Source organism: Hemibagrus wyckioides, linkage group LG21 (genome assembly GCF_019097595.1).
Source record: "Hemibagrus wyckioides isolate EC202008001 linkage group LG21, SWU_Hwy_1.0, whole genome shotgun sequence".
In the NCBI taxonomy this organism is placed as follows: Eukaryota; Metazoa; Chordata; class Actinopteri; order Siluriformes; family Bagridae; genus Hemibagrus; species Hemibagrus wyckioides.
In genome coordinates, this window is record NC_080730.1 from 19,434,847 (window position 1) to 19,450,707 (window position 15,861).

At 41.1% G+C, this 15,861-nt stretch overlaps 1 protein-coding gene across 2 annotated transcripts in view; it reads right to left on the reverse strand.

The window, feature by feature from the left end:
• Nucleotides 1–15,861, reverse strand: part of camkvb (CaM kinase-like vesicle-associated b) — a 49,422-nt gene that overhangs the window by 15,251 nt on the left and 18,310 nt on the right. For both annotated transcript variants that reach the window (XM_058374129.1, XM_058374130.1), the window contains exons 2-4: nt 2,936–3,037; nt 1,733–1,864; nt 537–611 (exon numbers count right to left, since the gene is read on the reverse strand). In XM_058374129.1, the coding sequence (XP_058230112.1) occupies nt 537–611; nt 1,733–1,864; nt 2,936–3,030 (302 nt within the window). In that variant the 5' untranslated portion in view covers nt 3,031–3,037. The remainder of the gene's footprint in view (nt 1–536; nt 612–1,732; nt 1,865–2,935; nt 3,038–15,861) is intronic.

Genomic DNA, 15,861 nt, shown 5'->3' on the forward strand with positions numbered 1-15,861 from the left:
TTGTTAGGTCTTATCTATCTATTCTAACATTGCTATGTGCACCTTCAGCACTCATTTGCATCCCCTGTGGCTGGTTGCTACTGTGTGAGTGTTTAATGCACTGTTGGGAGTTTACGGCTTGTCCGTATAACCTTCTTTATGTGTGTTTGTGTTTTATTATCCACTGCAAGTGTGTTGGGTTCTGATGGTTTTGTTGTTTTTTTCCCCATTGCTTTAAGGTGAAACTCAGAAACCTTAGAAACCTCAGATTCCCCAGACTCCTTTCGATCAAGATTTGCTCGCAGAGCACAAGAGTTGAAAACCTTTCGAAAGAATTCCTCATGAGACGACACTGTCAGCATGCTGGAAGTCTGTAAATGTAGGTACTGCTACATACATACTGTGGTACATACTGTGTACATACTGTGTGCTGAGGGTTTATACACATGAGAAACACTCCATGTGTCTGAATGTTCACCTATCTGCAGGTGACCTGTGTGAGACTGATCTTAAAGAAATGTGTGGTGTTTATGCAGCAGGTTCTGTGCACGACTTACAGCTCCAGGAAGAGGTAATATTCTTTTCTTGTCTCATAGACATCCACCAGCTGCAGAATGTTAGGATGCTTCACCCTGTAATGAAAACATGATGAATGGAAAGTTAGGGTAAAGTGTGCATGTAAAATATATTTTTTTCAGTCAATACACAAACATCTAGCTTGTAAAAACTGTGACCATTCAGCAGTTTGATGTTTATGTGTCATTCTCTTCATGTGCATCAGTTAGATGAGTCAAATTAGTCAATTTCTCACATGGTCATTTACAGGTAAAGCAAACAGACCACTGCTATATCTGTCAGTCACAGTGAAGGAGGTATGGTCCCTGTGTTTATTAGTCATAATGATGGGGCATGGCCTCCGTATCTGTCAATCACAGTGAAGGAGGCATGGCTTCTGTGTTTATCAGTCATAGTAAAGGAGGTGTGGCCTCTGTGTCTGTCAGTCACAGTGAAGAAGGTGTGGCCTCTGTATCTGTCAGTCACAGTGAAGGAGGTGTGATCTCTGTCTGTTAGTCACAGTGAAGGAGGCATGGCCTCTGAATCTATCAGTCACAATGAATGAGGAGTGGCCTCTGTATCTGTCAGTTACAGTGAAGAAGGCATGGCATATTGTCATATTATTGAATGTATTGATTGTACTGTAATGTATTTTCTCAGAATTAAGCCACACCCACATCATTACTAGCACACTGAGCTGATGCTCTCTAAATCTCTTTATCATCCTGGTGTTAGTTGTAAAAGTATAACGTCATTCAGTAAAAGCAGCAGCATTAAGACTTCTTTCAACCCTGATGTTTATTACATGCTATTATTAATCCCAAAGAGCCTAGCTTTTAGGAGATTGCAAATGACACTACACAAAGGACACATTAGAGAGGAGCATGAGCGGCTGTTCAGAACCTCAGCCTGCACTTCTGGCTGATTGTAGCATGGTGACGTCGCTGTGCTTAATCAGAAATAGTTTAGGAACATCTGCTGCGTCTCTGCCTTTCTCACCACCCTGTCTGTCCAAACTGCTACATCTGCAGGAAAGCAGCCAAGACTGACACTGTGTTTCTACCAGACTTTAAGACAAAACCTCATTCTACATCTCTGTTTCTTCATCACTTTCAGCTGCACTGAAATAGAACATAAAGATCTTTAAAACATGCTGAGGCCTAAACCCAAACTCTCTCTCTCTCTCTTTCTCACTCACATCTTCAGGATGAATATCTCATTCTTGGCAGCCTTGCGCACTTTCCGTCCATCCTTCTTCATGAACTTTTTGCAGGTGTACATTTTCGATGTTGTCTTGTCCTTGGCTCGAAAGATCTCGCAGAACTCTTCCCTTTAAAAAGAAGAAACAAATGACAACTGAAGGGAGAACTCTTGAGTTTGGAAATTTGTACACCCAAAAAACAAGCAGTGGTCCTTCATCTAACAGCCTCAGAAAAAGAAATGAAAAAAAGTTTTCCAAGTATTTGGATCCCTTTAGAGTCAGTTTTGCTTTAGTGTGTATCACCCAAAGCAAAGTACACGCATTTCCCAGGAAGAAGCTCCACACTAAAGGTACAAAACATGCTTTTCTTCTTTTTTCTGAGAGTGTGAGGCATAAGGAACTCACTTTACAATGGAACTGGGCATTTTGAGATCTTTGAGCTCAGTTCCATTGATCCTGAGTTTCATACAAAAAGAACCAAAGCAAAAAGCTTCCATTTTGGTTTGTTCAGTTTGTTCCAATGGGATAAACTATAAATGGATAAAACTGGTAAAGGTCTGAAAAGCTCTCGAGGAACTTGTTTTTTTCTGAAATAGTAGACCTTTAGATGGCAGCGCTGACTGTAATCCCTTAATGGGAACCTAAATAGGAACTATTAAATTGGAGAAAAGTGGGGAATGCAATGGAAAAATTGATTTAATCAAAAAAGCAAACAGGCACAACGTTGAATCAGGTTCAAACTCGTGACCTCCTCACCCACAGTGCCACACCCATCAGTGACCCAGAGTCAAAGAAAGCAAATAAGTTTAAAAGTGGGTGGGACTTTGTTACTCTCTCCTGTCAATCAGAGTGACACAAGCCAATCATGAGCATCTGTGGTTTAATTTCTGCATAAAAAGGCAAATATCGCTTTCGGTGTTCTACAGCAGCACATGTTAACCATGCTAACCTTCACGATCTGTGACTGGTAGCGGTCGAGAGAGAGAGATAATGAGGGGCAACTGGGTGACAAATGGGGTACAAATTCAGCAGAGGAAAAATAAAAATGAAAGTAGAAAGTAAAAACTTTGAAGAGCCACTTGAGAGGATTTGCTCTATGGCCAACATGACAGTTACATGTCTATCCTTTCTCATGACCCTAGTCTTATGGATATCATCACATTTCATTCAGAGAGAGATCATGGATTCAGCATCACTTACGATTTAACAATCTGGCCGAGATCATATCTGTCTGTGATGTCTGTGGGACTGTTGTAGTCCTTCTTCTCCCCGAGCGTTAAGCAGCCAAAAGGCATGGCCCTTCTGCAGAGAGAGAGAGAGAGAGAGAGAGAGAGAGAGAGAGAGAATAATTGAGAGGTTTATTCAGAAATAGAGAAGAATATAAAAGCAAGCTGGAGACAAAGAAAAAACATTCCTGTTCTATTCAAATATATATTCAGCAGCAGCAGAGTTCAAGTCTGGCTCTAATATCACACCCAGACTCTGAATCAATCAATCAATCAATCAAATACCCCAGATCGTCCACTCAGAGCGCGTCTCTGGGACTGTCCACTCCCCACGGGGGGAAACGTACACCATGTCTGAGTAGTTAAACCTTCCACTTACACAAGTCTGAGCAATAGCACATGGCGCCGTACAACTCAAACCCGCCAACTAAATTAATTTACCTCTGAGCGCCCAGTGGGACACGGCGATGCTGCATGTTTGTGTTTTTCTAGACGGAATGACTCAGGAGAGGGAAAGAAGTGAAGAGAGACAGAGCAGCTGCTGAGTTCAAAACTTCAACCACCTTCTGAATTATCCAAAAGAGATCTCAAAACAGGTGAAACGAGATATCATGAGTTTTACTGAGCAAAACTGAGGAGGAGGCCTAGAGCAGGTCTGCTATAAAGATTTGGCTATAAACATTAACAGAACATTTCTCCAGCGTTCAAAAAAACATCTGCTGTAATGATTCAGTTCAATTAGGAAAAAGTCCCTGAAAATAAGTCGTGAGAGGAAGCAGACTCAGCAGATGGCGATTAATTGTCTTGAAGCAGTTCTGAAAATCACACGTTTACATTAATACGCTCATTCTAATGATGTATCGTTTCTATAGCAACAGTTCTTTCACAGTGGAGATGCAACAAAAAAAAATTGTTGACATTTTCAAGGAGACATTTATTTCACCATTATGGAAGGAGTCTCTAGTGCCAGGGATCATGTGGTTTCTCAGTAACAAGACAAACTGCATATTTTTAATCATAATAAATTCATAAGGGAGAAAATAAAGCAGAGGCTGGTGAGGGAAATTCACATACAAAAATTCACTCACACTCACTCACTCACTCACTCACACACACTCCAAGATGGCTGGCTTTGATAGTGATGGCACCATACAGAGGTGTGTGTGTGTGTGTGTGTGTGTGTGTGTGAGAGAGAGAGAGAGAGAGAGAGGTCTTGGGTGTATAAATGGACCGTCTGGCATGTGCTCAGCTGTATAACTACATTATTATCTTCTCACACCAACTCCGAGGCCTCTGAATCCTGGGAGCACAGGAGAAATTGCGATCGATGTTGCAGGAATTGCAGATAAGCTTCAGAGAGATGAACACAAAGAGAGAGAGAGAGAGAGAGAGAGACAGATAGAGACAGATAGAGAGCCAGAGAGGGCACTCAGAGCTGGTTTCTGTCTCCGGCCTTTGACGAATTGAAATTTCCTCCAGATCAGTGAGCTCGTGTGTCACATGAAAAGCGTGTGATTGACCAGACGGATTCTGTAACAAAAAACCAAATCGATCCGCTGACTTCAAATGGACACTCGGATAAATCGAGAAATAATTACTCACACAATTCAGTTATACATCCAGAATGAAGGAAAGCTCTTTCATAAGTGCTCTTCTTCATGTCCTTCTTCATCATCATCACCATCATCATTATATAAGCATCCTCAGCTGACCTTCTACACTCAGGATTTGATGCTCAGCATTTGGCTTCAGTATTTACAGTCCAGCAATAACTGAAGTTTGATGTTTAGCCACGTAATTGGACATGCAGACTGAATAGTAATGCCTTCATTTAAAATGAAACACCTTTATTTATCATTAACCCTGTGGTTACACTCACGATGCATCTTTCTTTCTTTCTTTCTGTCCTGTCTGCATCATTTAATTGCGTTCGTCACTTAGGGGTGTGGTCATTTTTCTATTTTCCTGTGGTTTAACTACAATATAAAATTGAAAGAAAACAGAAAGAAAAGTGAGAGAGAGAGAGAGAGAGAGAGAGAGAAAGAGAAAGAGATCATCTTGTATCTTCTCCAGTCTGTCAGTCAGTGAAGAAGCAAAGGCTGATGCTGAAGTTCTCGAGGGCTTTTGTGAAGAATGGCTGAGTGAAGTAGCCGAGGCTTCAGAGCTTCAGATCTTCAGAGTCTCAAAGGAGCAGAGAGACACACTCACAGAACATGGAGGGAAAAAGAGAAAAGAAGAGACAGAAGTTGGCTGTGAAAGAAAGACCAAGTCTCATCAGTCTAAACGAATTCAATCGGATCAACAGCCATCTGTATGTTCTGAGTGGAAGCTGTTCGGTTTTTTCCCCCCGAGGTGATGGAAGGCATTTTACAATCTCGGACTCAGCCAAGAAGATCAGCCCAAGATCCTTTCTCAGGGGAAAATATTATCTTTAGCATTACGTTTAAATATTCTTCATGAGGGTCAAGGAAAAAAAAAGGAATATGAGACTGATTTCGACATGTGCAATGTTCATGTGCAGTAATTTCATCCAGTTCCTTTCAAGGGTGCCAGTAATTTGTAAACAATAATAAACAGAATAGCATAAAGAGACACAAAGTTAGCATGACGAGACGTGCAAGTAATGATATCGTTAAAAATAAGAAAAAAATTTTTTTTCTGTCAATCAACCCACCTTGGTGGTTTTACTGGAATTGAGAGAGGAATTGAGGTAATGATGGAACCATCATGAGAGTGAAGAGAGAGGGAGAAACCAAGGCAAGAAAGTTCTACAGCATTATTTATTATGCATGCTGTGTGTGTGTGTGTGTGTGTGTGTGTGTTGTTTCCCACCACCGCTGTCTGAGATTTTCTCCTGCAGCACTTCATTCCCTGACATAATCAAAAAGCGCAGTCCTGACTTGTTATTGTGACTCCACCCCCTTCCTACACTGACACACACACATACACACTGCCACCCACGGCCTGTGCAGTCTCAGTGATTCAGACAGCTCGAGCCTCTGAGGTGAGCGAGTCATTTTAGAAATCTGACACACACACACACACACACAGTATCTTTACACCAAACTCAGGGGCTTGTTATTGAAGAACAGTATCTTCAGGTATTTTCAGTATCTCTTGCAGGTTGTTAGTTGGACCTGTGGTCCATCATGGTGTTGGTTAACCTCTTCTACATGTGCATGTCCATGTGTCTCATCTCTGGTTCTGTGTTCCACAGAGTTCTGACCTTTTTTAATCCTCTCTGTCTGTCTGTCTGTCTGTCTCGGTGTGCAGAGCTCCTTCAGCTGGCTGGGTTTAGAAGGTGACCGCTCTTACGCTACATCACACAGAAGTTACATCATGGAGGCGCAACACTTCAGTGTGGAGTCCAGTGGACTTGCCTCAGCTCACAGCATCTCACAGCCTCTTTCATCTTCTCTCCTGATTTCTCTCACATCTTCTGTAAATATGCTGTGCTGCTGCTGTGTAAACTCACAGCCTGTCGGCCTGCGCTAATCACGCCGAGCACTGTACATCAGAGGGGCATGGAGGAGATATTACTGTTCACCAGTTCTTCTTAAACCAGCAGGAGGATACAACCAACACACACCATCCTCACACTCAGCAGATGCTGAGCTCAACACTCTTAGTGTGTGTTAGGAGTGCGTGTTTCCTCCTGGCAACCAAAAATACAGTGTAGATTCCAGAATGTCTAAAAGAAAAAAAGTAGATTTCAATTGAATGTAAGGTTTGAAGTGCCTTAGGAGGCCACGCCTCCTTCACTGTGACTGACAGATACAGAGGACACACCTCCTTCACTGCGACTGACAGATACAGAGACAACACCTCCTTCACTGTGACTGACAGATACAGATGTCACACCTCCTTAATAAATATAATACATTTCTATCATATGATTAGTGTATTAATCTCTTTCCTAATGGAGGAAGTGATGCATGTGATGGGCAGAGCAGCACAACACTGAGGACTGGTCCATTTAATAACACACAAAAACTACATGTGTGTGTGTGTGTGTGTGTGTGTATGTGTGTTTTTCTCCATACTGCTGCTTTTGTATCTGTTGCCTTTTCTCTTCTCTCTTTCTCCTTTCATTAGCCATGAAACTGCATTAGCATGACTCTCCTCCAGAGCCGCTCTAAAGCAGATCTGCTGGAACAGAAAATAATGGGAACAACCATAATCGGCATTCCCTTCGGTTTGAAACACGGGGTATGTACACACACACACACACACACACACACTAAGAGTGAGCATAACGGAGTCTATTTTAAAAAAGGCAATGAAAGAGTTTGGCACGGAAATGAAGTGTGTCGGGATTTTGTAGCACTTCATTTCTAAAAGTGCAAGAGGCACTGATCCTCTCGTTTCATTAGCTTAGCTTCACAAAATGCACACACACACACACACTGTATATAGATGCTGCAGAAAGTTCCTCTTCTGCTGTAACCTCATGGCAGAGGTACACTCTTCCACTCTTCTGCACCACTTTCCTCTGAAGCAGTTGAAGATTTTAATCCTTCTAAAAATTTAGGGCATCTTGAATTCCAAGTGATTTGACTTCGATGTGACTGAATTTCTGGTATTTTATAGACACGCAGGTTATCACAGAAACACTGTGACTCTAGGGTTGCTGCTTAGTGACTTGGTTTCCATGGCTACGGCATGCACATACAGTAGATTTATGCAGAACTCAGAAATAGGAGTCGGAAATCTTTGCGTTTTCAAACTCAGCGTGAAACTTTGAGCAACAACAAGCAACAATTGAGCCAGTTAACCTCACTGTGATGACAAGTTTAAGGTCATTGTCTGGTCCAAGTTACAGATGTAAGCAGCTAGTATGTCTGTGTGGACTGATCCAAAATAAATTAAATCGTCTAAAGTACAGATATTGCATTTCATTTACTGATGATGATCATAATGTCACGTGAACAAAACCTCCCAGAAATTCCAAAAATGTATACAAATCTCTATTCGAATTGCGGACCCGTAACTAACCCGTGCGAACAACAGTGTACAGCATCGCCACCATGTTAGCCTGCACTTCTGGTCTAGACCAAGTCGGTGCATTTGCCTCTTTGTCTCCGGCTCTCTTTTATGCTGCCTCAGCAGTCTCTCCCAGTAAAATCAGCGTTGTATGAATCAACGTAAGATAAATATTGGTGGCCCTAGGCGTTAGCACGGCTGGAGCGCTAATAGAAGGCACCGTTAGACTGCTGACTCGGCGCTGGAGCTCAGAGGAGCGATTACTGACTGTAAATTCTGTCAGGTATCGGAGGAAAGGGCTGGAACACAGGCACTGAGATTGACGTCAGATTAGAAGGATGGGTTTCTTTCTGCAGAGTTCTAGAATCTTCTTCCGCACACACACACACACACAAAGAAGAATTTCAATATACTGTCATATCAGCTCTGAGATGCATTACGTCCCTCGTATCCAAGCGCAGGACGCAATATTTTACTGCCATCCACAGGGAGCGGTATATTTTTTTTTCTGTGTGCATCTCATTTTTTTTTATAGTCCTTTATATAACCACTTTATATGGAGTATAAAAATAGATTGTAGCTTGGTCATCATGGACTATGGCCAGGTCGCAGCATGAAAAACGGATCTGCCGTCAGCCGAGGTGTTAAAATTCTGATGGTTTTGAGAAACTGCATCGTCTTCACCTCGGCCCACGCCGTAGCGACGCCGCACTTCATCATGGACATAAATCTAATCTTACCGAACCCCAGTCCTACATTCACTCTCGGGGCTGGGAAGCAGGACTCGTACTTCACAACAGAAAGCTCTGTGAAAGTTAGGTGTCATATCAGTGCTACGGAGCTCTGGATGCTGATTAGTCAGAGGATGATCATTAATAGCGCCTAACAGCAAAAAATATATATCAAAACCGTTTGATCGTTTATATGGTGACATTTTTTTTTAAAAGCCATTTATTTAACAGAATTGGAATTTTATGGAAGTAAAGGCAGAGGAGGGCGGGGCTCAGAGCCTAGGGTGAATGTAGGATTGTGTTAATGATGTTAATTAATTTGCGTTGACAACAAAGAGCGAATTGTTCAGTGTGTGTTTGTGGAAGGCAATTACTGATGTGTTCGGCTACAGGACACAGACAGAGTACTTTGTGGGAGAGAGAGACAGAGAGACAGAGACAAAGAGAAAGGCATAAACAGAAGACCCCCCCACACACACACTCCTCCCAATTCACTACTCCTTCCTCCTCATAGAGCATAAACTTGGACTTGCACTTCATCCACCACCAGAGATGTGAGACACTGTAGATGTGTACATACTGTTTTTTTTGGCACATTGGTTGCAATCACAAGGCAAGGGAAGCAGCAGGTTTAGCTTTGAGCTCAGCTGATTACACTTGACACTTAAGACCTGCGAAGGTTTCAGTAATAATCAGCTATAGTCAGTGTGTGTTTGTGTGTGTGTCTGTGTGTTGACATTTAGCACCGACAAGTAAATCTGTCATTTATTTGTCAGAGTATAAAACTTACTTGCCCAGAGAGAGAGAGAGAGAGAGAGAGAGAGAGAGAGAGAGAGATGTAGCTGACAGCTGAAATATTGTGGTCATGGACCCATACCTAGATAAGTGCAATACTCCACCTCAGTGTTTCCCACAGGACAGCAGCACAGCAGCGGTCTACTACACGTGACCTACGTGATGTTCTGATGTACTGAATATTTATGCATTTATTTAAGTATTTGTTGTCATTTTTTAGCTAAATGCTAGGCGTGTTGCTGTGCGACTCTCTTCCTAACTGACTGGTCATTAGTTGATGTGATCCGTGTGAGTTTCTCAGAGCTCTCTGGTGCACGGTTTCGGCGTGACTGAGCGGATGCGTCTCTGTTACTGACACGGTGATCCTCCTGCACCTGTACAACCAATCGGCTTCTTTAAACAGTTCTCCAGTGTGACGTGTACACTGTTATAGAGAAACTAGATTCATTAGTAAACCAGTATATCTGGCTATGCTACTGGTGCCAGTGTAATAGTTCTGTGCGCGTGAGCCTCATTTCCTCTTCTGCGATTTTATTTTCGGACCCAAAGAAGAAGCGGGGAAATAGGTTTACTTTATGTATTAGATGATTGAAACAACACTCTTTGTTTTTGTTTCTTTCTTTTGGAAACGTTAATCGAACGAGCAAAAGATATAGGGACTGATTTATCTGGTTTGTTCTTTAAAATATCCTCCGTGTCCGCTGCTGACGTCACAGTGGATAACCTGTCTGTCTCTGTCTGTCTGTCAGTCTTTCTCTGTTTGTCTGTCTCTGTCTGTCTCTGTCTGCCTGTCAGTCTTTCTCTGTTTGTCTGTCTCTGTCTGTCTGTCTGCCTACCAGCAGAGGTTTGGTGTCCTTGCGTATTTCAGCCTGAGGATGGCGCTCTAACATCGATTGGCAGGTTCGATATGCATACATAGAATTTTATCTTAGAATGAACACCTTGAGGTGGTATTTATTGTGTTTGAATGGTGATTTTAGAATGTTACGAGGAGCTGGGGAAAATGCAGGAGAGGAAAACAAAAGCCAGTTCTCAGAACAATTAATCAAGTTAACCCTGAGCAAAAACAAAACAAAACAAACAAACAATTTATAGGCTATTTTTAATCGAATTTTTGTTTATTATTTTTTATTCAAATTTTATTTATTTATTGGTCATCTTGTTCTTTTGCAATTACCTCCCTTTATGGATTGTGTAAATTTTATATTTTCGTATTTACTTACACTTACACTACTACACACACACACACACACACACACACACCTGCCCCCCTGTTAAAGAAAAGCGGAAAAGCAAGCATGAGAAACAGAAAACTTTATTCCGTTTAACAGCTAAGAATTTCTGTCGTGCCGAGATCTGTAAAAAAAAATATAAATGTAAGATCTGGAAAATGTTCTACTTGAAAGACCAAACATTGTCCTTTGTGTGTTGTACAATTTTTATATCTGGCTTGTCAAGGCCAAGTTGTTTGTTAGTCATTTTCTTGCTTTCTCTCAGTCGAGTGTAACAGAAACTCGGATGCTCTGTGCCACTCTCCACGTTCACAGACTGCCGCATCTGCGTAAAAACATCACATCCCTATGCAGCGCTGCTGAGCTCGTGAAGGCTGCCACACCCCTTTGACCCGCTTATTACAATCAGAACATAACCAACCTGCCTGCGTTACATGTCAACTTATCCATCTGACTTTACCACTTAAAATAGTCTAGAAACTCCGGAAACATTTTTGGAATTTTACGATTCAGTTTATATTGATCTCTATGTTTTCAAGTGGATGAATTTATTTGCTGGGCCACTGCACCTCCTGCCCATACAGACGAGCCGCCGCTGCTGTCTCTCACTAATTAATCGCCCCACTAATTAACCGCTGGCAAATGGCACCGATCTCTCGGATGGATAAAAGATAGTTATAAAATAAAATAAATGCAAAAACGAGTTGGACGGTAATATATAGGCTATATATGAGGAAACACTGTCGTGCAATAAACTGGATTCTCTGCGTCGGAAAAGTGAAGTCACAGAGTAAAGATGTTAGCTCGAGGCAGTGTTTAGGGAAACATGAGAGCGGAAGCTGTGAACATGACCTCAGAAAGTTACAGTGGTATAAAAAATAAAAAAGACGGTTTGATGTAGTGAAATTAAGTTCAGGTAAACAATGTCTCATGCTAACTGCCAGAGTGACAGTAGTCACCAAGTTAAAAAACCTAGTGTAGCTCAGTCCATCAGTAACAACTACAATCACCTGGTGACTGGTCAGACTGCAAAAAACACTCCATCCTTCTCCTTATATCACACACTGTCAAACTCATCTCTCCAGGTAAGGATAAAGTTCCTCTTCATTTTAGTTTCATAACCTCTGTAGAGTCCGTGATCTTATTTTCCCCCTTTAACTTGATGCTTTGCCTGGTTTGTAAACAGCTGCTTGTTTAAACCTGTACTTTCCCATTGCCCCCTGTGTAGCCTGACGAGCTCTTACATCATTGTGAACTTGTTTCTAAATGACTAGATCACAAATAAATTCAGTTTTTATTATTTTTATTTTGTTATTGCCATTTTCAGGTAACATTTTCTTCCACTTAGCTTTAACGAGGAGCCCTGCTCAGTGTAATCAGCCATTTTGTTTACTTCTTGTGAAGGTAAGTTTAGCTGTTGTTTTGGTTATTTCGTTTCCCCCCACCAAATTCCTGTGTTGGAATTTAAAGAAATGTAAAATTTGGACAGTCATTTTTTTTCTTTCTGAATTTGAAGCTCACAAGCAAAACACTTTTAATGTCTTTATCCTTTGTAGCTAGAATGGTGTAATTGGTAACTGGAAGCTACAGATTGATAAACAGAAGCACCACCAATCATTGAAGTGAAGTGCTTAGTGAAAGTTTGTCCTTTAACTTGTTTCTAGTCTGGAGTGATTTAATAATTACTCAGAGCTCTGCTTGTTTATCTCAGGAGATTTAACAAACTAAACCATGTTTTATTAAGGTGAGGGTTACACTGCTTCTCAGGAAATCTCACATTTCTGCCCTCATGTTGCAGGTGGACGCTCAGGTGTTTTAGCAATAAGAGAGAAAGAAGTTTGTTCACCCCAAAAGACCATTGTCTGGACCCTGTTTGTTTTGTGTCTGTAATTGATGTGTGATCTCCCTCTTTCATTTGGCTGCTCAGGTTTTGTTCTGATCTTCCAAAATCCAGGTTTGGACTTTCCTTAATCAGTTCAGTAGATTTCTACAGACTGTTTAAAGTTATGTTCGATTTTATTTGTATTTATTTTACTTCAGGTCTGATTTTTAAAGGTGTCCTGGGGTTCCTGATTTGGTTCTTGTGGATGAATTGTTGTTGGTATAAGACCCAAGGATGAAAAGGTGAGCAAGAGGTTTTATGTTCAAAACATTAAATACAGTCTAGCTGCTCAGTTTATTCTTGTTTTTTTTTTTTTTCATTTTTTAATTTTTAATTTTTTTTTTTTTAAAGTTGGTCTGCTTGTAAAAGACAAGCCCCCCCAAAAAAGTAAGTAAGTAAGCAGGTCTGTGTGGCATAAAGGTAAATTCTATGCCTCTCCTGTGGAAGATCATGGGTTCAAACCTCACATGGGGATGTGTGGTGATAGAGAGGCTGAGATGTGAAGGTAGGAGAGAGAGGAGGAGGTAAAGAGAGGCTGAGATGTGAAGGTAGGAGAGAGAGAGAGGAGGAGGTAAAGAGAGGCAGATAGTGGGGAAGTGTGAATGCTCATAAGAGTGGGTTCTGCTTTATGTTCTTAAGGGAAGGAGGAGCTATCTCTCTTCAGGTACCTCTTTTCTCATCTTTATACCTGTCCTGCCTGACTCTTTTCCATGTGCTCCTTGTTTACCCAGCCTGGGCTCACCCCATTCTACTCCCTCTGTTCAGCACCTCCGTTATCCCTCACTGAGCTTCCTCAGCATGCTCAGTGTGTTTTTAGTGACCGCCCCATTCACTGCACTTTTCCAGACTGGCCACCCCCTCATGGCCTGCTCCATCATGCTCAGGGTGCTCTGTCATTGGCTCACTGAGCACCCCACACTCAGTGTGCCTGCCTTCTCTTAGTAGTCACCCCATTAACACTTCCGCAACTGGTATACTGACCACCCCACTCAGTGTATTCCAGTCCGCTCACTGGCCCATTCACCACCTCAGTTTCTCTGTGGGTCACGCTTTGATTTTTTTTGGATCTGTGACCCGGGCCTTGATCCAACAACTTTTACCACCAGAGGCAGACACCAACCGATTGCACCACAGACCTCATATTGAGTATCTCTTTTTCAAAACATTTCTCTTTCAGATTCAGAGTCTTTGTAGCAAACAGACTAAAGGTAGCTTTGAACCAAGAAGTTACATCATGAAGAGCTGTTACACTGACCACTGTGCTATATGGCAGTCAAATACACATCACACCGGAATAACTTTAAAGTGTTTCTCTAAGGGCTTCTGGTTATTTAAAAAGCAACTTTGAATAAACACAGACTTGAACCTACAACCTCCAGTCTCAGGGAGCATTACTCTAACCACTACGCTAAGAAACGGAGCAAACGGCTTACCAGAACACCCTTAGAGTGTTTCTCTTTCAGCGTCTGATTATTTCAAAAGGAAATTGACTAAAGACAGATTTGAACCTGCAATCTACGTTGTTAAAGTGCATTTTTCTAACCACTGTACTATCAAATATGTGAATAACTGCCTCACCAGAACCCCTTTAGAGTGTTTCTCTTGTAGATCCTGAGTCTTTATAAAGGAAATTGACTAGAGACAGGTTTGAACCTGCAAGCTACATTGTTAAAGAGCATTACTCTATCCACTGTACTATCAACCAGAGGAACCAACACGCTAGTGAAACACCTTAAAACACTTTCTCTTGTAGCTTCTGTTTATTAAAAAAGAAGCAACTGATGTCAGATTTGAACTTCCAACCTACAGCATAAGACAGTATTACTCTAACCACTGTACTACAGAAAAAGTGCAGCTACATGTTGTTAGACGTTGGATTTTTGTTCTCCATCAACTAAATATTATATTGAAAGGATATTGGAAAGGTACATGTATATATATTTTTATAAACTTTTCTAAGATAAGGTTAAGGTAAGAAACTGACTAAACGTAGACTTGATCCTATGATCTCCAGCATAATGGAGCATTAATTCTAACCACTGTGTTATCAAGCAGTTGGTAGTGGTGCTACTGAAACACCTTAACACAGTTTCTCTTGTAGCTTCTCGTTATTAAAATAATGTTAGTGAAAGTCAGATTTATTCCAGCATGAAGGAGCATTAGTCTAACCACTGTGATATGGAAGAGCGGTGCTGGTGTTAAAATGATGGACTTTTATCCTTCATCGCCCAAAACCTAGCAGAGAACTCTTCAGGAATTTGAGGACGAGTTGGTGTTTCACTTTGAGCTGTTTATGAACTTCAGTCCCCTTGCTGTAGCTTCAGTCCAGTTTCAGTTCTGTTGGGAAGTTTCTGGAATCTTCTTCTCCTGCTTTCATTCTCCACTTCTTTCTCCACTGACCATCTCAATACACACAACTCCACTCTAGTGAAGATGGGAATAAACCCTTCAGGAGCAGCTTTTACCCACAATGCATTGTGCTTTGACACATTTCTATTTTTGGAACCTTGAACTCAATGATGGTAGATTTAAAAATGCTTCAGATTTCAGAAATATAATTTTAAAAAGTTATATTTGAAGTGTTCAACTTGGAGTTTCATGTAACATCACTGTTATTTTTTTCTTTACCAACAATTAATCTCAAATTTCAACCCACTTGTGATGGAACGTGAAAGGGAAGAGTGATAAAAACAAAAAGTGGGAGGAGCCAGACACAATGGAGAGAAAGTAACGTCATGGTCATGGTACTTTACTAGGTCTGAGTGTGGCCTTGTGAGGGGGACTAACAGATGTTGCACCTGTGATTGGATGCCACTCACAAGCTTTAGCCAATCGAACACTAGCACATGAAGATCTTTCACTTCTGAGCCATGCTCTTCGGTCACTCAAGAAGACCAGGCTTTGAGTTATTATAGTCTTGACCAGGGCTTTGATTCAACCATCACTAACACCAGAGCTGAACCTCAACCACAGGAGCATGCCAAAGAACCCTTTATTTATATATATATATATATATATATATATATATATATATATATATATATATATTTATATATATATATATATATATATATATATATAAATATATATATATAACTAAGTGAAACCATTTTTGAACCCATGACCTGCAGCATTAAGGAGCATTACTCTAACCACTATATTACCAGAGAGCTGAAATAAATGGACCATATGAATTTTTCTCTTGTGTCAAACAAAAACTAAGGCAAACTTCATACCAGAGAAAAGGTTAAAAAAAAAATCTGAATGTAGTGGAGTT